The 26,226-nt window shown below is 40.6% G+C and overlaps 1 protein-coding gene across 2 annotated transcripts in view; it reads right to left on the bottom strand.

Annotated features, from left to right (window-relative positions):
* Window positions 1-3,553: 3,553 nt before the first annotated feature.
* The window catches only part of LOC146562653 (solute carrier family 28 member 3-like), a 41,535-nt gene continuing 18,862 nt past the window's right edge, over window positions 3,554-26,226 (bottom strand). The window contains exons 4-17 of one of the 2 annotated variants that reach the window (XM_085294606.1): window positions 24,937-25,126; window positions 17,317-17,461; window positions 17,106-17,219; window positions 16,793-16,870; window positions 16,585-16,665; window positions 16,233-16,313; window positions 16,002-16,127; window positions 15,107-15,231; window positions 14,766-14,934; window positions 14,449-14,646; window positions 13,523-13,604; window positions 11,554-11,652; window positions 5,109-5,223; window positions 3,554-4,992 (exon numbers count right to left, since the gene is read on the bottom strand). In XM_085294606.1, the coding sequence (XP_085150732.1) occupies window positions 4,875-4,992; window positions 5,109-5,223; window positions 11,554-11,652; window positions 13,523-13,604; window positions 14,449-14,646; window positions 14,766-14,934; window positions 15,107-15,231; window positions 16,002-16,127; window positions 16,233-16,313; window positions 16,585-16,665; window positions 16,793-16,870; window positions 17,106-17,219; window positions 17,317-17,461; window positions 24,937-25,126 (1,721 nt within the window). In that variant the 3' untranslated portion in view covers window positions 3,554-4,874. The remainder of the gene's footprint in view (window positions 4,993-5,108; window positions 5,224-11,553; window positions 11,653-13,522; window positions 13,605-14,448; window positions 14,647-14,765; window positions 14,935-15,106; window positions 15,232-16,001; window positions 16,128-16,232; window positions 16,314-16,584; window positions 16,666-16,792; window positions 16,871-17,105; window positions 17,220-17,316; window positions 17,462-24,936; window positions 25,127-26,226) is intronic. The other variant, XM_085294607.1, reaches the window with a different exon arrangement.

The following is a 26,226-nucleotide window of genomic DNA, read 5'->3' as shown; positions in this document are numbered from 1 at the left end:
TCTTTCATAATCACATTTTTTCAAAGACTTTCATTACAACTGAAGTGAGGGCAACAGGCCTGAAGTCGTTTAGAATTTTTGGACGACTAGATTTAGGGACAGGAACCACGACTGCTTCTTTCCAAAGAGAGGGCACATGTTGTGTTTGCAAGGATTGATTAAAAATAACCTGAAATATAGGACTGAGTTCATCAGCACAAGATTTAATTAGGCGGCCACTAATATTATCAGGACCCTGGCTCTTGTTCACATTAACTGTATGAAAGGCCTTTTTAACATCGCTGAGTTCAATGATAAAGTGCTGAGTATCTCTCAGTTTCTGTTTCACTTCCAAAATATCCTCGCTAAAATCAGAAGAACTAAAACGAGCATAAAACATGTTTAAAGCATTTGCAAAATCTCTGTCTGAATTAAAACCATCTAAAATGACCTGACTACTGCTCTGGGGATTTTGAAACCCTGCTATGGTTTTCATACAAGTCCAGGCAGACCCAAAATTTTTTGCAGCAAATTTGCTTTCAAGAAGGTTTTTGTAGCTCTGTTTTGTTTTCAAGATCTCGATTTTCATTTCCTCGATTTTCAATTCACAAGGTTACACTGTAAAATGCACATTGCATCAAAAGCATTTTAGTGAAACCATTTGGGGGCCAGGCTGCAAAGCTTTCTAGACACCCATAGTTTTTCTACCTTCTCCCATTTATCATCATCTTATCATCCTCTTTTTCTTCTTCCTCTTCTTCTTCTGCTTTTGGAGGCTGTGGTCGCTCCTTAAATCATAGGACAGTCGCCTTATCTTCAATTCAGTTTCACCAGTATGGCAAATATTGGAGGTCATCTATTGAAGTAACTTGAAATCAGAAAAACATGTTTCTAGTTTTTAAACAACATGGTGCTGTTGGATTTCTGTGACCAAGCTGATCTTAAAGCATTGTGTGACATCAATGTCCACCGTAGAGGCAAAATACAGTTAGTTCTAAGCGTCCCAAAGAGGGGAAAACTATTTGTGGCTCTGACTTTAACAAAAAAAATCAAAGTAAAGGACAAAAATATTTTCTATAAGCTGCCAAAGTGTGAAATTGAGCCTGGCAAGATTCAAAAGTGAAAGCTAATGATAAGACATGCAGCAGTAAGAACAGGTAAGCTGTGGGATCCTTATGTTCACTATGGTTACATTTACACGGAGTAGATGTTTAGATAAGTCAAATATCTAAACATAAATTTTAGGCTGTTATAATATTCAAAGTTAAAAGTAGAGCTGTGTTTGGAAACGTTTTAGCTAACTGTAGCTTGATAACGGATAGCTAGCATTAGTTTTCCAATAGCTAACTTAAATGCTAGATTCATGGTGCTAAAAGAACCCTAACCCAAAGTAAAATCTAAGATTTTTAACAATTAACAGCTCAAGTTTACAATTCAGTTAATAGTAGCTTCGTGAATGTGCAGCAGTTCTGGAGCATGTTTGAGGAGGACTTTGGAGCCTGTGGGCCTTTGAAAGTGAGACTCTTGTTAGTACTCAAGTTTCTTTTAAACTCAGAGGAGGTCATTCATCAATTCATGCACGGTCTCACATGAAAATTGTTAAATAAATGGAAACGTGTTGAGGATGTTCTGAACTTACAGTTAGCGACCCCAACCATCTCAGTGTGTGGTGAGATCATCAATCCAAATCGGCACCTAGAGAAAATGTCTCTCCTGCTTTGCACGCTATGCAGTCAACGACACATACGTTTGCACTTTTATAGCTTTCATAACTATGGCTCTTTGTTTCTCTGTGAGCACACCACACGTGTGTGGATACTTGTTCATAATGTGATTTAAAGCAAGTTGTGCATGTTTGAATTTTGTGCACGTCTGTAAAGGTGGCCCAGTGTATGATTATGTGGGATTAACTTTTATGGCACTGGTTTAAATGTACATTTACCTTTTGTGCCTCTGCACATTTTGTGTGACTGCAAATAAATTTTCACTTTTTAAAAAATGTTTCTTAATGAAATAATAAGCTAAATTTGCCCCCCTGGTCAAAGTTGGTTTCCTGTTCAGTTGATATGCTTTGATGCCAATCCTGATTTAAGAGTAGAATATATCTCTGATTCTGTTTTAATTATTACATTTTATAAAAGAAATAATAAAAAAAATACATTGAGAAAAACCTCACACTCAAATCAACTAAACATACAAGTTAAAGAGTGAAATTTGTTACAGATTTGATGATAAAGCTCTCAAACACAAAGTAAGTTCGGTAACTAAGTCAGATTAAAAACCCATAGTTAGGTTGTTAAATATATATATATGTACAATTGGATATATATGATATAATTTCCACACAGCCTTCCAGCAAACCATGCATAGTGTTACAAAACAATTTTTAAGAACTGATTAAGTTAGAGGGAGAACTTGGCTGTACAAAGAGGGCTGCTGAATGTCTGCTATATACAGTAAATATACACAGCCTCATTTTTAGATCAGATCTTTCTTACTTTATTGTACGATAAGTTTGATTAACGTGTTTTGAAAATGAAAATGATTTAAATCTCAGAGGATTCAAGGAGAAGAAACTTGTAGGGTGAGTTTATTCTCTCCATTTGATGGTTTGTTTGTTTGTGTGTGTGTGGGTGTGTGTGTGCATCTTTTAGAGCAGCCACAGATATTTACTAATTTCGCTTCTTTTTGAATATCTTTAAACTAGCTCATAAAAAAAATAATAATGTGCCATAATATTTTTTTAATATGCCAGTATTAGCCACAAAGCTGTTTTTCAGTACCTGGATAAAACCAGAATATTTTTTTAACATGCATTTCTTTGACCAGTGACAGTAAACTCAGCTAAACATAGCTGGTCATGGTGTGCCAAAGAAAAATGTTATTAAATTGGTGAGATTATTCCTATAATTAGTTAACAAGGAAAAATGTAAATTGTCTCCTTTTGTTATATATTACAGATGCAGAAAAGTCGTCTAAACTAAACGGCTCGTTGTTTTAAACACACCGATTTCCCTGAAAATGAAGACAAAATGAACGATGCATGTTTTCTTTTTTTTTAGAGGTGCAAATGTTAAGATGGAGCCTAAACATGCCCTATGTGTCAGTGTCTCATGGCTGAGTTCAATGTTCCCTCTTTGTGGGTGTGTGAAATTCGCACATGTGAACACACCTCCTGCCCACCGAGAAGGGAGCCATCTGACCTTTTGCTTGTGCTGGAATTAATGAAGAGACTGTCATTTGTGATCTCCATGATTGCATGCTCATCTCACATATGCAGATGTTGTAAATGTACAGCCATGATACCTTCCTCTTTGTTCTGTTTCACATTTCCTGAAATCCCCCATCGTTTTTCTCAAAACCGTAAAGTTCAGAATCACATTTTCAGATTACACTCACTTCGAATGCGACTTCTGGCAAGATCATATTTAACTCAACATTTTTTATCTTTGCTAAAAAAATCCAACGTTGTTTTCTGATCATACAGACAGAGAGGGTAAAAACTCTACTGGGATATGACTACCAGCTAGATCAAAAACAGATTTGACGTACAGATTTTCCAGCTAACTGTGAATGAATGAATAAAAAGCACTTTATTACAAAGATATAGGCGAACATGTTTACAGTATGCAAATGCCAGAGGCAATCTTGAACGCACGGAGTGAAAAAATACATTACAGCAAAAAAGATCCAGAGTTAATTAATGAAAATCCAGTAACTTTAAACATTCCTGGTTAGCCAAAGTTACAAGTCTTTGTGCACCTTGAGACCAGACACCAGGCTTTGACGTGTTTCCTGCTCAAATAGGACAAAGTGTTGCTTGGGAACATGCCAATTCCCGCTGATTCCTTCAAATTTTGCATCTATGTTTATGTGTTCAAGAAATGTGTTTTTAAAGGACTTTGTCAATAATGAGAACCTGTTGTTGTTGGGAGAACAGAAGAGTCTCCTGGTCTCAATGTCCTGGTTATAGAAGCCATAGAGAATCTGCTGAAAATGGGTGCATATATGTATTGTATTGTATTGGTTTTAACAGTTTTGAGGAACTGAGTGTAAGTACTGAGATGGTTGTTTTACTTGTGTTTAATTGGAAGGCATTGGAAGTCTCTCACTGTGAAAATAGGTATTATTAAGAGAGCATTACAAAAAATAAATATGACTATGTGCCTCTCAGAGTGGGATTTAGTGCTTTAGCAATTCAGTAAAGCTGTAATGAGCCAGATTCTTGGACAATCTGCCAGTCAAACCAGTGTGCCTACATAATGACCTGATATATCCAGCGTTTAGGTTGCTAAACAGGAACCAAAAGACACCAGTGACATCTAGTGGCTAATCAGTGTGCCATTACTGAAAAGTTCACCACTCCAGGCAAGGCAGGATCAAGTTGTTATAGGTTAGATCCTCTCTGTCAAGCTTGTAATTAAGCAGGTTTTGCAAGTTTTTCTCATTTTTGTGCTGGAAATGACTCTGATATAGTTTTTTGTACCATGAGATTTTTGCACTATTTAGAAACTGACAAGCTTTAGAAACACATGTACAGACATAGAAAATATCAATCACATCAGAGCAGTTTGAAATGATTGTTTACATAATGATTGCTACAACGTAGAAACAAAATAAAAGTAAAAAAAAAAAAAAAGAAATATTAAAGTGCAAATGTATTATTTTCAAACTATATAGTAATAGAAGTAAGAAAAGGATATATGACAAAAAAGCCACTATATTTTAAACTATCATTATAAAACAATGCAAAAAGTGTGGGTAAAAGGACGTTTTTGGCATGTTTCATTTTTAAGTTTTTTTTGTGAAAGAAAACTTAACTTAAAAAAAGGAAAACACCCTAAAAAGGATTTAACCTGTAAACAGCACATCTCTGTAGCACTGGAGTGTGTGATTTACAGCATAAGGCTGCAGTTGAAAAGTTCAGACGGCGTGAGCGTGCAGCAGCCCAGCAGACTGCTCTGACTGAATCCGTCCCCTGTTGTCACGTTCCATGGCTCATACACTGTCACACTGCAAATGAAACACACACACATGCACGAGAAAATGTCCACTTGGTCAGATGAGTGAGTTGTAATATCGTTTTAACTGGGCAACAGTAATAAACAGTAATAAACACACACACACACCTGTTATACAGCTCTGTGCAGCAGGCGTGCATCTGTGAGCTGTTGGTCATGCTGGTGTTGTTGAACTCTACACTCAGCAAATGTGGGCACTCAGAATCAGGGATGTACAACATACCTAAAACAAAACAAAAATCCGAGTTGTGGTTTTAAATGTTATGTATGTAGGTTTATTATTTGCTTTTATAAAATATGCCAAACAGATACATTTGGAAGATTTAAAGATTTAGGAATCAATTCAATGTAGCTCAAAATGTTACATTTTAAAAATAATTCTGTTATGCCAGATCACTGTATAAAAATGCACATAAAGATGCAGATGAAGATAAATTGAAAGTACTTATTAAATTGTACGCAGAAATGTTGAAGATTGATCAAAAGTACTTTAAAATGTACATTTTTGCAAAGTGTATATTTTAGTGTACTATCAATAAATGTTTCTTGTTGTGTATTGTGACAGACCGCCGGCCGTCGTTATGAGATTTGTCAATCGGAAGAACAAGGTCGCAGTGCTGAAACAAGGACGCAAACTGAAAGGCACGGATGTTTTCATTAATGAGCATCTGACACGAAAAAACGCAGACATCGCGAGGAAGGCAAGGCAACTGAAGAAGAATGGTAAAATACAACATACATGGGTAACAAACTGTAAGATTTTCATTAAGCTAAACAGGACACCAGAAGAGGCAAAAGTACTGATAGTGAGGAACATGGAGGATCTGGACAAGTACAACTGACACTAATGTATCGAGGTAATATATAACTCTAATGACAATCAAATGATAAATACACCAACATCTCTAATTACACCAGGAAATGACATGGACATGTTGAAATTAATTCTTCAACAGAAAGTAATTGATCTAGATTGTGAATATAAGGAGCATAATATAATAGATCCAGAAATAGATTCTGGAAGTAACTTTCTCTACTTTTGTTAAAAATTGTAATTATTTCACTCAGGAACAATATGAAAAAGAAATTAACCTAGACGGGAAGCTCTCATTAATTCACTTTAACAGCAGAAGTATGTACTCTAATTTTGATTTCATTAAGGACTATTTGCAACAATTTTCTCGCCCCTTTAGTATTATAGCCATCACTGAAACTTGGTTCAATGTCGATAAAGGAATAGATTTTTGTTTGAATGGATATGATTTAAAATACATGAATAGATTAAATAAGGCGGGCGGCGGGGTTGCTATATATGTTCATAACTCTATAAAATATAATGTTGTAACAACTATGTCTATGGCTATTGATGGAATTTTGGAATGTTTGACTATTGAGATCATGAATGAAAAAAAGAGAAATGTTATAATAAGTTGCATATATCGGACACCCAGTTCAAGTATTGACACTTTTAATGAATGGATAGAAAAAACGTTTGCTTCGGTGAACCAAAAATTACTATTTATCTGTGGTGACTTTAATATTGATTTGCTAAACCCAACAAGGTTAAAAGCCATTGATGATTTTACTGACACGATGTACAGCTTATCACTATATCCAACAATAACAAAGCCAAGCAGAATAACATCACATAGCGCCACTATTATTGACAATATTTTTACTAATGTCATGGATTTCCAAATTAATAGTGGCCTGCTTGTCTGTGATATAACTGACCACTTACCAGTTTTTACTTTGTGTGACTGTGATTTTAAAAAAATAGATACCAAGATCATGATAGCAAAGCGAACAATAAATGAAGAAGCAATTCATGCCTTCAATTTCGATTTAGCACAACAAGATTGGAGTTCGGTGTATGAAGAGTCAGATGTGGACAAGGCTTATGACAATTTCCTAGATATTTTTACTATGTGGTACAATAAACATTGTCCTGTAAACGAACACATGACAAAGAAAAAAAAGATAAAAAGTCCTTGGCTCACAAAAGGAATTATTAATGCTTGCAAAAAGAAAAACAATCTGTATAAACAGTTTATCAAAGTAAAAACAAAAGAAGTGGAACAAAGATATAAAGCATATAGAAATAAATTGACTGATATTATAAGAACGAGCAAACAACTTTATTATAGAAGAAGATTATATGAAAATAAAAACAATATAAAAGGAACTTGGGATGTGTTAAACAACTTAATTAAACAAGGAGCTTCTGGAACATCATATCCTGAATATTTTACTGATGCAAATGGTGAAAATCACAACATGAGTAATATTGTCGATGGGTTCAATAAATTCTTCATAAATGTTGGCCCTGAACTAGCAGCGGACATCCCGTGTCATAAAAATGAAAATATCAGCAATATAAAATCAAATCCCTTTTCACTGTTCCTCTCAGCTACAAATGAGCAAGAAGTAATAAATATCACATTAGAATGTAAAATTAAGTCTTCAATGGATTATCACGACATAAATATGTCTGTAGTTAAACAGGTTATTCTGAATATTGCTAGTCCCTTAACATATATCTGTAATTTATCATTTCAGTCCGGTTGTTTTCCAAAAAAAATGAAAATTGCGAAAGTAATACCACTATATAAAAGTAATGACAAACATAGTTTTACCAATTATAGGCCTATTTCTCTACTGCCTCAATTCTCAAAAATTCTAGAAAAACTTTTTAATTCAAGATTACAAAAATTCCTTGAAAAACATCAAATAATAAATGTTGGTCAGTATGGTTTCAGAACACAAAGAACCACTTCAATGGCGATAATTGAGGCAGTAGAAGAAATTACTGATGCACTGGACAAAAATAAATATGCAGTTGGTATTTTTGTTGATCTCAAAAAGGCCTTCGACACAATTAATCACTCAATTTTATTGGATAAATTGGAAAGATATGGTATTCGAGGGAAAGCTGGTAACTGGTTAAAAAGTTATCTAACGGGTCGGGAACAATATGTTAGCATAGGGCATTACCATTCAGAGAAACTTGGTATTACATGTGGTGTTCCCCAAGGGTCAGTGTTGGGACCAAAACTTTTCAATGTATACATAAATGATATTTTTGATGTTTCTCAAGTACTTAAACTCATACTGTTCGCAGATGACACCAACATATTTTTCAGTAGCGATGATTATACTCATCTTGTAATGACTGTAAACAGGGAGCTAAAATTAATAAAAAAATGGATGGACATAAATAAATTATCATTAAATATAAATAAAACTAAAGCAATGTTTTTTGGTAATTTTAAATATAATATAGAATTACCAATTATCATTGAAGGTGTACCAACTGATAATGTGAGTGAAAACAAATTTTTGGGAGTCGTAATTGATAACAAAATTTCATGGAAACCCCACGTCAGACACATAAAAACCAAAATTTCCAGAAGCCTCGCAGTTTTGAACAAAGTGAAACAATTCCTTGATAAAGATGCACTTCGTACTCTGTACTGTACCCTGGTTCTTCCATATCTTACATATTGTGTGGAAGTGTGGGGAAACACATATAAAAATACAACTAATCCATTAGTCACAGTACAGAAACGAGCACTGCGTATAATTCACAAGGCTGGTTATCTAGATCATACTCACAAATTCTTTCTTCAGGCAAAGTTACTTAAATTCCAGGATCTGGTTAATTACAATACATCCATAATTTTGTATAAAGCTTTTACTAAACTTTTACCGGCAAATTTACAAACTAGATTTGAAATTCGAGAAAAGGTTTATAATGTGAGAGGCTTTGGAGAATTCAAATTACCCAGAACTCGAACAACCCGTAAAGGTTTTTGTGTGTCTGTATGTGGTGTGAAAATCTGGAACAGTCTGAGTTTACAACTGAAACAATGCAAAAATATTCATAGATTTAAATTTCTCTACAAACAGTTGGTCTGGTCACAGTATACTCAATGATGGTTTTTTAGTGTGCTCTGTAATGTCTGTTCTCTTACCATTGCTGGTATGGATTCAAAAAAAAAAAAAAGAAAAAAAAAAAAGACTGTGCGTATGTATGTACATATATGTACATGTGTGTGTAGATATATATGTATGTATATGTATGTGTGTATGTGTGTGTTTGTTACTTGTAGTTATTACTGCCTGTTACCTGTGGTAATGTAATTTATAATTTATATATTCTGTATTCAGTTATGAAGGCTCTAATTGTTGCTTGCGAGCTGCAGTTTAGATGCTTGTATGCGCCCGGGGCTGTTGATGGGACTGTATGCAATAATGGGCGTAGCTGCGGGAAGTATATTGTTTTGTTTTGTTTTTTTGTTTTTTTGTTGATGAGTGAGTATAGGGGTGGGATTTAATAAGTTTTCTTCGTCCCACTCCTTTTTCAGGCAATTTTTGTTTTTTGTTTTGTGCATTTTATGTTCAATATAGGTATTTGTTGTGCCTGGAAATGAACAAATAAATGAATGAATGAATGAAAATGAATGAATGAATTGTCAGTATTATGTAGTATGTAATGACATATTTCACCCATTGAACTACAGGGAGTGCAGAATTATTAGGGAAGTTGTATTTTTGAGGAATAATTTTATTATTGAACAACAACCATGTTCTCAATGAACCCAAAAAACTCATTAATATCAAAGCTGAATGTTTTTGGAAGTAGTTTTTAGTTTGTTTTTAGTTTTAGCTATTTTAGGCGGATATCTGTGTGTGCAGGTGACTATTACTGTGCAGAATTATTAGGCAACTTAACAAAAAACAAATATATACCCATTTCAATTATTTATTTTTACCAGTGAAACCAATATAACATCTCCACATTCACAAATATACATTTCTGACATTCAAAAACAAAACAAAAACAAATCAGTGACCAATATAGCCACCTTTCTTTGCAAGGACACTCAAAAGCCTGCCATCCATGGATTCTGTCAGTGTTTTGATCTGTTCACCATCAACATTGCGTGCAGCAGCAACCACAGCCTCCCAGACACTGTTCAGAGAGGTGTACTGTTTTCCCTCCTTGTAAATCTCACATTTGATGATGGACCACAGGTTCTCAATGGGGTTCAGATCAGGTGAACAAGGAGGCCATGTCATTAGTTTTTTTTCTTTTATACCCTTTCTTGCCAGCCACGCTGTGGAGTACTTGGACGCGTGTGATGGAGCATTGTCCTGCATGAAAATCATGTTTTTCTTGAAGGATGCAGACTTCTTCCTGTACCACTGCTTGAAGAAGGTGTCTTCCAGAAACTGGCAGTAGGACTGGGAGTTGAGCTTGACTCCATCCTCAACCCGAAAAGGCCCCACAAGCTCATCTTTGATGATACCAGCCCAAACCAGTACTCCACCTCCACCTTGCTGGCGTCTGAGTCGGACTGGAGCTCTCTGCCCTTTACCAATCCAGCCACGGGCCCATCCATCTGACCCATCAAGACTCACTCTCATTTCATCAGTCCATAAAACCTTAGAAAAATCAGTCTTGAGATATTTCTTGGCCCAGTCTTGACGTTTCAGCTTGTGTGTCTTGTTCAGTGGTGGTCGTCTTTCAGCCTTTCTTACCTTGGCCATGTCTCTGAGTATTGCACACCTTGTGCTTTTGGGCACTCCAGTGATGTTGCAGCTCTGAAATATGGCCAAACTGGTGGCAAGTGGCATCTTGGCAGCTGCACGCTTGACTTTTCTCGGTTCATGGGCAGTTATTTTGCGCCTTGGTTTTTCCACACGCTTCTTGCGACCCTGTTGACTATTTTGAATGAAACGCTTGATTGTTCGATGATCACGCTTCAGAAGCTTTGCAATTTTGAGACTGCTGCATCCCTCTGCAAGATATCTCACTATTTTTGACTTTTCTGAGCCTGTCAAGTCCTTCTTTTGACCCATTTTGCCAAAGGAAAGGAAGTTGCTAATAATTATGCACACCTGATATAGGGTGTTGATGTCATTAGACCACACCCCTTCTCATTACAGAGATGCACATCACCTAATATGCTTAATTGGTAGTAGGCTTTTGAGCCTATACAGCTTGGAGTAAGACAACATGCATGAAGAGGATGATGTGGACAAAATACTCATTTGCCTAATAATTCTGCACTCCCTGTATAGCCTATTTTCATGTAGGATATAAAGAAACATTTGACACTAAGGTGACTGATTCCTGAATAGTTAACAATGAATAATGACTAAATCTTAATTAAGGAATATTTTACAGATAAAGATAAATTATTACATGCCAAGTAAGTAAATATAGTGTTAGTATAATGCTTAATTGTATTATTTAACCCTCAAACTCTCAGGTACTTACTAAAAAGCTGGATTTGAACTGATTTTTAAATAGTAAATTTAAAAATGTGCTTAAAACTCTGCAGTTGTAAAAGCTAAAATAAATGTTTTTGAACTAAGAACAATGTCAGTATACAAGGTTAATATACAGTTGCTGAAAATTTAATGCACACTTTCTGTAGAAGTAGTTGTTTGATCCAATAAAGATATTTGTACTTGATGAGGAAATATATCAAACATAATACTTTATTACCGAGAACATCAAGCCTGGCTGAAGAACAGATGTTACCTGCGATACAAGCTGTCATGAAGCAAGAGATGCTGCCTGCAATCAGAGCTCTGAGGCCACAGCTGGAGAAATCAGATCGTCTGTCTGGAGCCATGGCAGCTGGGGAAAGAACAATTATGCCGTACAGTTAGGTGTTTAAATTTCATAGGGACATTTTGTTTATAACTTTGGCTCTGTGCTTCTACAGTATGTTTGAACCAGCAATCAGTGTGAAATGGAAATTCAGACCTTCAGCTGTAGTTCAGCGGGTTAAAATGATTAGAGGAATTAAAGGCAGTTTTATACAAGGTGCAAATGTAATTGGACTATTCCCTAAAAAGCTGTTTCATGGACAGGTGTGAGGGAAGGAGCTCTCAGTGGGGGTGAAATAGGCAACAAAACAGCTATTTCCATAAAACAGATAGTGGGAACATTCTGGGAAAAGGATCACACAGGTGAGCTGTGCAACATAAAAAGATAAGGACATTCAGGTAAGACAACAGTGGTGAATCACACGATCCTATTGTAAAGAAAAACCCCTCAACATCACTCAGCCAACCTTACAGGTGGTGGGCAACTTTTACCTGAAGGATGGCGGTGGGAGGTTATTGAGAAACAAACGGTAGCAGATTGATGCAGCTGAGTTTCACCTGTGCTTATTGAGGATTTGATAGGAGAAGGAAGCAATTCTGACACATATAAAAATGGCCTGGTAAATGGCCTGTATTTGTATAGCGCTTTACTAGTCCCTAAGGACCCCAAAGCGCTTTACACATTCGGTCATTCACACACTGGTGATGGCAAGCTACATTGTAGCCACAGCCACCCTGGGGCGCACTGACAGAGGCGAGGCTGCTGGATACTGGCGCCACCGGGCCCTCTGACCACCACCAGTAGGCAACGGGTGAAGTGTCTTGCCCAAGGACACAATGACTGAGACTGTCCGAGCCGGGGCTCGAACCGGCAACCTTCCGATTGCAAGGCAAACTCCCAACTCTTGAGCCACGATCGCCCCACGTATAGAGCTAAACTCAGCGGTCAGATTCAGATGAATATAATAAAATTGACTGTTCAAGTAGTCCAGACATACTGTGAAAGCAAACCAGGAGCTTCAGGAGTGCTACAAGCACCGAGACAGTCACCTGATCAAACTACAGACTGGAAGACCCACAAACAAACAGCTGAACACAGGACCAGCAAAGCATCAGAAAATCTATTCTCTGGTGATGCCCATGGCTTCCAAACCTCAGACTTGTCCTTTGTAGACCAAGGACAAGTTACTATTATATTAGACTGTCCTGTTACATTTGAGCACAACAGCAGAATGACATGAAAAGTTAAAATTGACAGTTTTTTTCTTCTTACCCTTCTATAATCAAGACTTTTTGCTTATTTTCAGTCCTTTAATACTTGAAGGATCCCTGAGCTGTGTCTGGAGAAGAAATTGTGAAGATGTTTTTAAAAGTGCATTTATCAGGTTTGGCCTTGTCATTGTAAATGTCAGGACCGTTGAAATGCATGATTGTTCATCTTTGTAACTTCTTCGCTACACTTCATCAAAATAATGAATGTGGAGTTTTTTCTTAATTTAAAGTAATCATTTTTTCATAGTCACGGTCTGTTCTTTGACTGAAAACAAGCACACAAATTAGACTTGTCCCATTACTTTATATAATAATAGTTATAAATGCGTTTGTTTAAACTTTTGATAATTTTCTGTCTATTTGAGAGTTAGGGGAATTTGGCAGCTACAAGCCCATTCAGCCCACACACTGTAACTTGCCTTAAATGTGACAGATGGGTTCCTTGTTGTGCCAACCAAAAACATCAAGGACACCCCCTCCATCCCACCCCCCAGTCTGTTCATGTGGTGGAGATACTATCAAAAAATAGTGTGCTACAATATAGTTCAGAATTTTTCCAACATCATGAAGTTGAATGTTTTTCTATTTTTTTTTTCTCCTCAGCTTTCGTAACAGGTGTCACTCACACAGCGCTCCAATGGACATCCCCAGTGAAGCAATGCTGGAAAATCCACACAAAGCGTATGTTGCAATGGCTTCAGAATGGACCTGGAACAGAGCAAATAAATCTAGTAAAGAAAACGCATGAAGTTGTAGGTATGCGGGGGGGTGTCATGAATTCCAAAAGCCTACATTTGCACTAATACAGTTTGATGTAAATAAATGTGTATATACCACCCTCTGGTGTTCAGCAAAAAAATTGCGCTGGGAAAATTCACAGGCGTCACTTGCCCAATTGACTGACACCTGACTGTCGAAGTTGTCTCCAAGCATTCAGTGCAGCATCGAAACGCATCGAATACCACCAATCAGCTCATATCTGCATTTGCCAGTGACTGCACAGGTGATTGTTCAACAACAACGTGTATCTGTGGATACTGGCCAAGTGACTAGCATAGCTGGAGACAGTCATATGGAAAGTGATGAATGGTCTGATACTGTTCTGTAAACAGAAGGACAACTGCAGTAGATATATTTCAAAGCTGGACACATTCATGGACTCGTGTGGGACAGATATGTTGGCATCTGCACTGATGGCGCACGGGCCGTGACTGGGAGACATGGAGCATTATTTTTTGTCTCAATGCGATGTTGTCTTTGTCCTCGAGGACAAGGACAAAACAGTTTTTCTTGTATGTTTTTTATTTCCCTGTTTAGTTATAGCTCTCACTTCCTGTTTTTTTTAAATGTTTTTTTAATGGAATCCACAGTTGTTTATCCTTCCTAACTGGATAGACTGATATCTGTGAAGTTCTGCTGACTTTGTGTGGCATCGTGATGACAGATGACTGATTCACTGTTTTGTGAACAGTGACTAATCATACTGAGCAAACCAGATAGGGAAAGAACTAAAAATTAGAAGAGAAATAGTGAGAACATGAATAAAACTTACAGAAATGTATTGCTTCACATTGTTCACATATTCTGGCCCCCCTGCCTTCCTCCGGTTTATCAACTCTGACAGCTTCTGAAAGGCCACAAACTCACTAAGGAATGTCTTAATGCCCATCAGTTCAGCAACAATGAAACTGTCCTCAAAGGAAACACCCATCATGAAGGAGAGAGGCATGAACACGTAGGAGCAGATGAGCTAAACAAGGGACACAAAGAAGCAGAAACAATAGAAAAATAGTCACATCAAGCTGTGTTTTATTATATTTATATAAAGTTTATTTTGGAGGGTTGGTGTATGTGTTTGTGTATATTCACTGAGAAGCTGAGCTGTGGACAGTCGAACATCCCTCCCAGCCAGGAGAGGACAGCATCAAAAAAGGACAGCAGGGCCATGAAGGCAATGATGTTGGCTAAAACGCTGGCCACTAGTGCGATTGCACGAGATGCACCAAGGGATGCCGCCTCCAACAAATTCTTGCTTTCACTGACGAAGAAGTCAGAAAGAAGTGACAGGATGAAGCAACAGCGAAATAATTTAAACAGAGTGAATTTAAAGATTGAACTGTAGAAAACCATTGTAACCATTTGAATCAAGTAGACAATAGATGTTGTATGGTGTAGTTATCTGTGTGTTTACTGTGATCACTCCTACCCACCCCTTGTCCATTTTGACTGGTCGATTGGACCTTGAAACTATAGTTTCAGGCCAGAACATCTTAGCAATGGCCAGGGAAGCTGGAGCAGACATTACTGTTGCTGTCAACAAGTGCGTTGCATCAACCTCAAAGGAAAGGCAACAAATGGCAGAGATTAATTTTTCATTTTCTTTTTATCAAATTGTCAAATTCAGTCACAAGCCTTAAATGAAATGAGAAATTACTCTATTTTTTGCATCCTGCTCTTTGAAATTGAGCATTAATAATTACAACAAATGTGACCTTTATTCAGCCATGAAGATGAATCTCTTTTGAGAGAGAGACCTGGTCGAGATAGAGAGCATAACTTTGGATGGTTTTTTTGATGTTGGGGTAAACTCTGCCCACTGCATTGCAAAATTTAAGCTGCCCAGGTCAATAGAAAAGGTTGAGAAGATAGAAATTGTGTCTTGATTTAAGTTTTCTGTTTTATTTCTGAAAATACTCACGTATTACTTTCCAGTTCGTTAAACTTCTTGTTAAACTGCTGTCCAGTTATCACATGTGAGGTTGTCTTTGAACTTCTTATAGCCAATTTTTTGTTAAATCTTGTCAATCACTCTTGTATTTTCCTGCTGCGTTCCCTGTGTATACTTTTCATTGCTTGTAGTTTAGCACTTTCCCAATTCCCATTTAATTATTCAGACTTGACATGAATTTGCCTTGTGTCTGCCCTTATTCCCTTTATTTGTATTTTTATTTGTTTTTGTTAGTTTATTCACGAGAATAAAATTTTAATCAAGCGCACACAGGACAAGTTTGGGTGCCTAAACACTTTCCAAATATGCCTAACTCTGACAATCTCAACACTTCTTCAAATCCACATCCCATCCTTTCAGCACATCCTCTTCCTCACCCCAAAGGAGATGTAGGCTCCCAAAATGGTACCAGAGATGCTGGCAAAACCTCCTGTCATCACAGCATGGATCTCTGAGAGAGTTAGCTCACTGATATATGGACGAATCAGGAGAGGTGAGTTGGCCTGATGAGAGAGATGACGATGAGGACAGACAATGGAGTCGACTGAGATTAGTTGATCAATACAGTTGATATTAGTGTACTATTGTAAATGGTTACAGTTGCTTACAAGTCCAAGGAATATATTTCCAGCTGCAGCCATTGATTCTGCTGGAGATGTTCCCATGGTAACCTGCATTATGAATCCAATCTGGGGAAAAATCAGTGATGGAATGTAAAACAGGGGAAAACTGTAATAATAATAATAATAATAATAATAATAATAACAATAATAATAATAATAATAATGTGATAAATATAACACTATCATTATCATTATTATTATTAATATACATTCTCATTCCGTGCTGTCTGTTACTATAACAGTCAACAGTCTTATTTCTAAAATAATGCTTTGAAACAATTCATCTGACTCCTTATACAGCATGTCTTTTTGTGTCTGTGCTCTCCTCCATTCTCACCTTACAAATGAACCAGGCCATGAAGCCAATGTAGTAGAGCATGGAGATGACAGAGCTTAAAAATACAAGTATTGGCATCACCTGCAGAGAGTCCACAATCAGCAAAATATTTGTAATGCTTCTAGTTATGTTTATACCTTGATATTAAAAACTAGATTGTCCTTTAAACACATTTAGTCACATGTGCGGTTTCACTGGATCGTCATACCTTAAAGGCAAGGAAGTGGTCCGTGTAACTTTCACCAAACACAAACTTTGATCCGGTATCTGTGAAGGACATAAACGCCTGCATAGAGATGTTCAGTTTTCAGCAACAGAAAAAAGAAAATTGTAACAGATGATTTTTTTTTACATTTTAAATGTAGTGTTTCCATCATCTTAAGATTAAATGTCAAATATATGCAGGAGGAACATTTGTTTTAGAAAAGCAGTGATTGCTACATCTGCAAATTTACCAAAAGCAACCATACAAGCCACTAAAAAAAGGATGTGTGTGTGTTTAAATATATTTGTGTGTACACCTCTGCTTTGTTTCCAAGCCACCGCAGTGCACCTAAACCAAAAGTGGTCCTGAGAATGAGAAGGCCAAAGATAAACTGCAGCCCAGTCCCAAAAACCAGCGTTTGCCAAGACCACTGCAACACACATGAAAAATACATTTGTCTATGTGCAAAAATACGTGTGTGAATTTGTGCATTTATGCATTTGTAAGCATGTATGTCCGTCTTTTACCCTGAAGGGGTGTTTGGAGAACAGGAGTGTTAAGAAGACGAACAGCAGCAAGCCGAAGAAAGATACCAGCTGTCTAGTCCCCCGCTGGGCCGTGTCCAGAGCAAGCCAGCACACCACGGCTACGAGCACTGACATATATATTATCCTGAAAGAGAAAGAAAGAGGGGAAGTGGAGGAATTCAGAGAGAAGAACACACAGACTCTGTACAAACACTATAGTATGCAGTGTGTATTCCACGTTATGTGTATAATACTGTTATATACCTAAATTTGTGTCAGCTTAGAAACAGAACAAATACACTATTGTGCAAAATCTTGAACCAACTCTCATTTCTTTACGTTTTTCTAGGAAATCTGAAAATGGGTGCAGTGATTTACTAGAATGTGCAAACATAAATAAAAATACTGTACATAAGGCAAAACCAGAGTTAACAGTCAATATCTGGTCTGACCACCTGTATTCTTCCACCTGAACTCTTTGGCAGGCCTTCTTGTCATTTCTTTTAAGTACTCTTAAGGAATAGTTCTCCAGGCTTCCCGAAGGACGTTCAAAGCTAATCTTTGGATGTTGGCTGCCTTTTGTTGTCAAAGGAGCTTGCAAAGAAAAGCGTCTGGACTTCTTTAAGTTGCTTGAAGACGTTTCACCTCTCATCCGAGAAGCTTCTTCAGTTCTTAGGTCAAATGGTGGAGAGTCCCAGATATAAACCTAGTGGGAGTGACCCCCCACAGAGGGACAAAAGGACCCCCTGATGACGCCTGAGCCAAGGTGGGAAACCGGGCGTGGGTCCCAATCAGCCAGAGTTTCGGGTGAGTTCATTGTGAAACCTGGCCCCACCTTATCATGCGAATTCCTGAGGTCAGATGAATTCGCATGATAAGGTGGGGCCAGGTTTCACAATGAACACACCCGAAACTCTGGCTGATTGGGACCCACGCCCAGTTTCCCACCTTGGCTCAGGCGATTAGAGGATCATCAGGGGGTCCTTTTGTCCCTCTGTGGGGGGTCACTCCCACTAGGTTTATATCTGGGACTCTCTGCCATTTGACCTTAGAACTGAAGAAGCTTCTCGGATGAGAGGTGAAACGTCTTCAAGCAACTTAAAGAAGTCCAGACGCTTTTCTTTGCAAGCTCCTTTGACTACGATGACTGAGAACCTTCACAGACACGCTGCCTTTTGTTCTGTTCTCTGTCAAGATGATCCCACACTGCTTCAATAATGTTAATGTCCAGGCTCTAGGGATGCTAATCCTTAGCTGATTATGTTCCACTGTGTGTTTTTCTATCCAGGTATGCTTTTACTGCATCAGCAGTGTGTTTGTCATCATTATCATGCTGAAAAATGAAGCTGTTGCCAATCAGATACTTTCCAGATGGTGTTGATTGGTTGATCAGAATCTGATCATACTTTTCTGACTTCATAATGTTATTTTGACAGGATCCCCAACACCACCAGCTGAAATGTGGCCCAAACCCATATTTTACAGATGGCTGTAGACACTCACAGTTGTATCTCTCTTCTAAACTCTTCCGCACATACTGTATTTACATTGAGAACAAATGATGTGTTCTTGTGACAAGCTGCTAGTAAGAAAGCATACAGTTTAGATGCAGCTTACAATCTATGTTGAAGTTAAGTGGGTTTTTTTTTTTTTTAGGTCCTTGAAAGATTCATAGGTCAGTGTTACAAGGTTTAATAAAGAAAAGCGGGGGTGGGTTGGTGGGTGGTGGTGGGGGTACCCTGATCTTGACTTGCACCGGGTTGGCCGGCCTCTAGCGGCATTGGCTACCCATCACCCCTGGGACTCCCAGCCATTGGCCATTGGTGCACCATCGGGTCTCCCTCCTACTCTTGCTGAGATGGGTGCTCAGATATAGCTGACAAGTTTGGCCCCAGGTCTTCAGCGTTCTTGGGGCTGCAGATGGCCCGGTTTTTCCTGGATCCATCTCTGTCTGCCTCTGGCTCCTGGGGGGCATTATTGAAGCTTCTCACCTTCATTATCAAGTACATTTCGTGACAAAAACACACTCTCTTTCTCTCCCTCACACTCACAAACCTGGTGTTGTATGTGTCACGGTCCTGAGTATGTGGACTCAGTGTTTTTCTGTTTGTATTAGTTATCTTTGTTTTCATGATGTGTTTTGATTCTCTTGGGTTTGATTTCTGTCACTGTATCCCCACGTCTGTTCAGTTTCCTGTTTTACTTTGAAAGTCTGTGTACTATGTCAATGTGTTGAGTTTTGCCTCCCCTTGTCTTGTCATGTCTGATGAGTCCCAGCTGTGCTCTCCTCCTGTTTCACATTCCCTAATCACCTCAGTATGTATTTAAGCCCTGTGTTTTTCCCTGCCAGTTGTTGCGTCCTCCACGTTTGTTGTGTGTGTATCCATGGTCGTCTTCCTTCAGCATCCCCTGTCTAGTTAGTTTAAGTTGTTGTTTATGTATCGTCCAAAGGTGACTCTCCAGCAAATAAAGCCGTCGTTTAAGTTAATGTTTTGTCTCCGAGTCCTGCACGTGGGTCCAGTCACTGACAGCCACACAACTCACCGTGACAGAAGGACGCAACCATAACATGGACCCAGCGGACTCAGCTCACGTCGAGAGAGAGGTGGACCTTGCTCGCATCCTCGGATTGATGACTCGCATTAGCCACGCCTCAGATTTGCAGACGTTCTCAGTCGGGCTGAATGCAATACAAACCATATTTGACAGAAATCCTCAACTGCGCAAGCTGTCTATTGCCTCGGAGTTCAGCCGTTCGCTGACCCAGGCTAAGGAGGCAGTCAAAGCCCGGGAGCTGGCCCAATTCACCCTCATCTCCTCATCCACACTGCCTCAGTCACAGCTAGCAAGCCTTCTCATGCCGCCGCAGCAGGCGGAGCATTCTAAAGCCCCTCTGCAGCAGCTGAAGTCGCAGCATCGGACTCCTTCCTCCCTCACGTCTGGTTCCGACCACTCCTCACCTGCCTCATGCCTGGCAGGAATGTGGTCAGAGGATGAGGGACCAGTCACTGTTGCTCCGACACTCTCCGTTTTTTCTGTCGCTCCGGTTTCTAAGAGAAAGCGGCGTTCTCGTCGTCGCCGTCCCTCACCGCAACCCGAGTCCAGTTCTGAACTGCTGGACGTGGTGAGTGAACAGAACAGTTGTCACCCGGCTTCTTCCACGCTGGGAATTTCCAGCTCTGAGCCGGCGAATTCGGAGTCGGTTAACTTTTTGACTGTTAACTCAGGGCCTGCAAAGACAGAAACTGATGATCCCAAGGTGGCTGACTCTGAGGTTGTCTTTCGGGACTCTGAGCATTCTAATCTTCCCTCTTTTGTTTCTTCAAAGTTTGAGAATATTCAGGAATCAGATGACCTTATTTCAGAGTCAAAAGAGGTTTTTTGTCCTGTAACTGAGAGTGGTGTTTCTGGGTTTCATTCTGAAAAGACTGGGGTTTCTGTTTTCGCTTCTCTTGGGTGGCTGTAGCTCAGGTGGTAGAGCAGGTCATCTACTGATCGGAAGGTTGGTGGTTCGATTCCCGGCTTCCCCCTAGTCTGCATGCCAAATATCCTTGGGCAAGATACTAACCCGAAATTGCTCTCCGATGCATTCATCGGAGTGTGAATGTCAGTTGTGCTTGTGCGAATGGGTGTGAATGGGTGAATGCACAAGTTGTGTAAAGCGCTTTGAGTGCTCAGAAGAGTGGAAAAGCGCTATATAAGAACTAGTCCATTTACCATTCTCAGGCAGGTTATGTTGATTCCGAGCCATCTGTTTTTGGATCAGTTAATAGTGAGTTTCCAGATGTAGATTATATATGTGAATCTGTTATGAAATTTTCTGACTTGGACAATCATGATCTCACTCGGGACATTAAAGATGCAGCTCAAAAGACTATTTCTCTTACTGCTAAACTAAACAGGGACAGTTCAATTTCCCAGCCACATTCCATCTATGCTGTGCAGGCTATACCTCATGAGGCTGTTGTTGGTGTTGCTTCACCCATGGTTTACGCGGCTCACCAGCCAGTTCATTCTGAGGCTTCCTATGATAAACCTCATGTTTCCATAACCTCCCCCGAGTTAAATTTCAGAAGCCTAGAGTCTGCTTATTCAAAGACTGTTTGTGTTGCTCATTGTGAACTCTTCCAGACTATACGTCCTGTGACTGTCCAGGTTAAGACCAACCAGGTGTCATCTGCTGTTACCAAGCTGGCAAAAATACTTGGTTTGAACACTGCAGAAGTGGTTGCTCAAGTTAAAGTTTCGGATCCACGATCATGTTTGTATGACTCTGTGCGCCGTGCTTTTCAGCCAGTAGCCCTGGACACTGTGTGTGCAACTTCCCAGGCTGCGTTTTGTAAGACTGTGTTTTATGTTGCTTCACACCCAGTTTCTTCAGATACCGCTTGTATAATTCCTCCAGCACCTGTGACTGCCCCTGAACTCGTTTTTTCTAAGACTGCTAACGTCAACCTGGACAACTTAAGAATAGCGGTTTTACCAAGGTCAGCCTGCCGTAAGTCTCGGTTTTCTAGAACCATGTCTGGTACCATAAACCTGGTTTTCCCAGTGACTGTTACAGCTCCTCTGCTCTGCTCTCCGCGTCCGGTTCCAGTTCCCAGGCAGACTATTGCTCCGTTCATCCCTGCACCTGTATCTGCTCCACGGGTGGGGATGGTGGGCGCCCGGTCGTGGCCTGTGCCTGTTCTGGTTCCCTGGGTGGGGGCAACTGAGACCCCGCTGACTCCTGCACCCGTTTCAGCTCCTCGGGTGGGAGCAGCGGCGGTCCAGCTAGCTGCTGCACCCACACCGGCCCCCAGGGGTACGGCAGCCAGAACACAGCTCTTCCCTGGCCCTGTATCTGTTCTTCAGGTGGCGGTGGCTGAGGTTCGACCAGGCCCAGTACCCGTCCCTGTTCCCCGGAGAGGAGTTGCTGAGAGTCGGTTACCCGCTCTGTTGCATGTTCAACAACCATCACTACACCCAGCACGACCATCATCGCGACCACCACTACAACTTCTGTTTCAGTCAACCGTCCAGTCTCACGTCATGTTAGCTGGGGGTTCAGGTGAACCCAACCAGCGACCTGCCTCGTCTGCTGGGGGTTTAGGAGAACCCAGCCAGCCTCAAGTGTCAGCTGCTGGAGGGCCCGTGGAGCCCGTCCAGCCTCATGCCACGTCTGCTGGAGGGCCCGAGGAGCCCGTCCGGCCTCATGCCACGTCTGCTGGAGGGCCCGAGGAGCCCGTCCGGCCTCATGCCACGTCTGCTGGAGGGCGCGAGGAGCCCGTCCGGCCTCATGCCACGTCTGCTGGAGGGCGCGAGGAGCCCGTCCGGCCTCATGCCACGTCTGCTGGAGGGCGCGAGGAGCCCGTCCGGCCTCATGCCACGTCTGCTGGAGGGCGCGAGGAGCCCGTCCGGCCTCATGCCACGTCTGCTGGAGGGCCCGAGGAGCCCGTCCGGCCTCATGCCACGTCTGCTGGAGGGCGCGAGGAGCCCGTCCAGCCCCACGCCTCGTTAGCTGAGGGTCCTGGAGGACCCAACCAGCACATCCTCACATCTGCTGGTGGTCCTGGAGGACCCAGCCAGCACATCTCCAGATCACCTCCTGCAGCCGTCCCGCTGCCGTCAGGTTCCGCAGCCGTCCCGCTGCCGTCAGGTTCCGCAGCCGTCCCGCTGCCGTCATCTTCGCCTGGTCTGGCCTCCGCATCCTCATCATCTTCGCCTGGTCCGGCCTCCGCGTCCTCATCATCTTCGTCTGGTCCGGCCTCCGCGTCTTCATCTTCGTCTGGTCCAGCTTCAGCTCCGCCTTCGTCTGGTCCAGCTTCAGCTCCGCCTTCGTCTGGTCCTGCCTCGTCTGGTCCTGCCTCGTCTGGTCCTGCGGTTGCCACGCCGCCGTCGGTGCCAGCTCGACCTGTTCCGCCTCGCCTCTGCCAGCTGTTTTCCAGGCCGCTAAGTTGGCATCATGGCCTTCGGGGACGGCCTCCGGAAGGAGTTCGTCGCCACCACTGGCATCGCGGCCGCCCTCCGGACCTGCTCAGTGGCCACCACTGCCTTCCGAGTGGTCGGCCTCCAGAACTGTTTGCCCGTCGCCGCCGTTGCCGCGTGCACGGCCGGCCTCCAGAACTGTTTGCCCGTCGCCGCCGTTGCCGTGTGCATGGTCGGCCCCCTGAACTGTTTCGGCTCTTGTGTTGTCGACTCCCGGACTTTGCTATGGACTCGTGGATAGTCTTGTTTTGTGTTGACCTGTTTTTGGTTTGTTCTGGTCTCTTGTGCTCCTTGTTTTTTGTTTGGTCTCTGTCCCTCCGTCCTGGGCCCCCTCCGCCCACCCTGGCCTGGTGCTTTGTGCCTTTTTTGTTTGGGGCTGTCGGGCGCCAGCCCTTTGAGGGGGGGTACTGTCACGGTCCTGAGTCTGTGGACTAATACAAACAGAAAAACTTCTGTTTGTATTAGTTATCTTTGTTTTCATGATGTGTTTTGATTCTCTTGGGTTTGATTTCTGTCACTGTATCCCCTAGTTTAGTCCACGTCTGTTCAGTTTCCTGTTTTACTTTGAAAGTCTGTGTACTATGTCAATGTGTTGAGTTTTGCCTCCCCTTGTCTTGTCATGTCTAATGAGTCCCAGCTGTGCTCTCCTCCTGTTTCACATTCCCTAATCACCTCAGTATGTATTTAAGCCCTGTGTTTTTCCCTGCCAGTTGTTGCGTCCTCCACGTTTGTTGTGTGTGTATCCATGGTCGTCTTCCTTCAGCATCTCCTGTCTAGTTAGTTTAAGTTGTTGTTTATGTATCGTCCAAAGGTGACTCTCCAGCAAATAAAGCCGTCGTTTAAGTTAATGTTTTGTCTCCGAGTCCTGCACGTGGGTCCAGTCACTGACAGCCACACAACTCACCGTGACAGTATGTTTGTTTTTCTTACGGGAGTGGCAGTTGGCAATACGTTGTACATTTCTTTATTTCACCCGCCCCCTTTTTTCTGCTTGTCCTGCCTTAGTCATTGTCATACAGTATACCACATATATCTGAAATGACACAAATAGAAATGAAGACACAAAGAGATAAACCCTGAACTAGAGGAGTGTGCAGAGAATTTATGTTTTTAACATGACAGTGCATTCAGATCATAATTCTGATCGCAAAAGCTGCTAGACAGAACAGGATTTTAAAAGAATGTAATATGGTTTGTAGACATAAGCCAAAGGCTGTACTGTAGGTCAAGCATTGATGTTATGAATAATAAAGCAGTATATATATATATTTAAATCATCGCTTACCATCTACAAGATAAAGAAAATTAAAATTATCCAGGTGGGGTGCATTTCAGCAAATCATTTTATTGTGTTTAATGCAACACTCATGTCAGTCTCACTAATCAGAAACTTTATCCGTCTGAGGATGCCGTGATTTTTAGAAAACTAAGAAACCCTCCACATGCTGAACTGTCTCGCACATCATTCACATCAATGAGGGATTTTTGGTATGCTATCTTTACAGTCCCTCACATTTTTTCTTCCTGTGTCATTATGGTGAAAAGATCCGTTCTCTCAGCCCACCTGGCCAACCCCTAGGTGCCCAGTTCCTTTGTCATAGAAGGTGCACATGGGAGCAGAAAGGCTGAAATATGATTTGCCTCATTTCTCACCATCTGATCCCACACCAGTTCCTGCTGAGAAGGTCTCTGATAGGAGCAAGAGCCTCCCACACTTGCTCACCATATCGTTCCATCATCCAATCCCAGACCAGGAAAAAAATGGTTACCAAGGAGATGACCAGCAGCCCAACAGCCCGATGGAAGTTCACAACACATGCCGCTATCACCATGGCAACAAAGCCTGAAACAAATATAGAATCAATGTGAGTTACATCCTCGCATGACCCTCAGACTACTGACATGTTAATGAAATGTTTTTATTTAGACTACTGCATTATCTGTTTTGTATCTAGCAGCGAGACATGAGGGAGTGTAGTTGGTGTGAAAATGGAGTGCACAGATGACACATCTTCCAGCAGGCAAACGCTACTTAAAGGTTATATGTATGATTCAGGACTCAAAGTCTTACTAGATTCCTCGACTGAACAGGTCTGAGCTGAGAGGTTAACTAAAAGTAGTCTAGTAGCAGTAGAAAATCTAGCACACAAAAGCAATATATAGAATTAGTGGTGGAAAAAAACCCCAGAAGAAACAGCTGAAATAGCTAGCTCACTGTTAGCTAGCTTTGCTAATTAGCTTAGCTAGTAACATGATTAAACAAATTCAATTGTTACCTGAACATTAAAATGCAAACTATACTATAAATAGCTAAAATGTATAGGTAAAGAAGAATGAATTAATGTATTTTATCAAAGGTGGTGTAAGATTTTTTTTTCCACTCAGAGTATGATAATTGTTTACAAATGGAATTCATGATTAAACTTTTTTACTCAAGTAAAAGTAAAAAAGTACATGTTCTCAAATGTATTCAGCATTTAAATGTAATCCTTTGAAGGACTTTTAAGGCAGCTATTTATGTGTTAAGCTAACAGACAAACATTTTCATTTCCTTTTATGATGCTGCTAAAAGTACTTACAGCTATTTATTTATGCACAGCTTTTTAAAAGTCCAGCCATAGGTCTGGCCACTGCCACCAACACATTAATTCTTTTCTTTTTCAGCCAGACTTTTGTATATTTGCTGTTTGAGACAATTTGGGCCAAGCTTTAAGTGTTGGATAGATGACCTCACATTTGGTTGTATAATACTTGGTATACAGAGGAGTTTATGTTCAGCTGCAAGGTATGGGGCACCTTTTGTAAACTGAAACATGCTGCAATTAACAGCAACATTTTTCCACGTTTATCTCAAAAGCTTACAAAAACATGTTTTTTCGAGTCATTTTTTACAACATTTACTAAAATATTTGTAACTTTTTATATCTAAAATACAATTTTAAA

Source organism: Mchenga conophoros, linkage group LG12, assembly GCF_057382185.1.
Source record: "Mchenga conophoros isolate Kocher_MC1m ecotype Shallow Benthic linkage group LG12, M_conophoros_male_GT1.1, whole genome shotgun sequence".
Lineage (NCBI taxonomy): Eukaryota > Metazoa > Chordata > Actinopteri > Cichliformes > Cichlidae > Mchenga > Mchenga conophoros.
The sequence above is the reverse complement of the archived record's forward strand: the minus strand, read 5'-3'. Positions and strand labels throughout refer to the sequence as shown.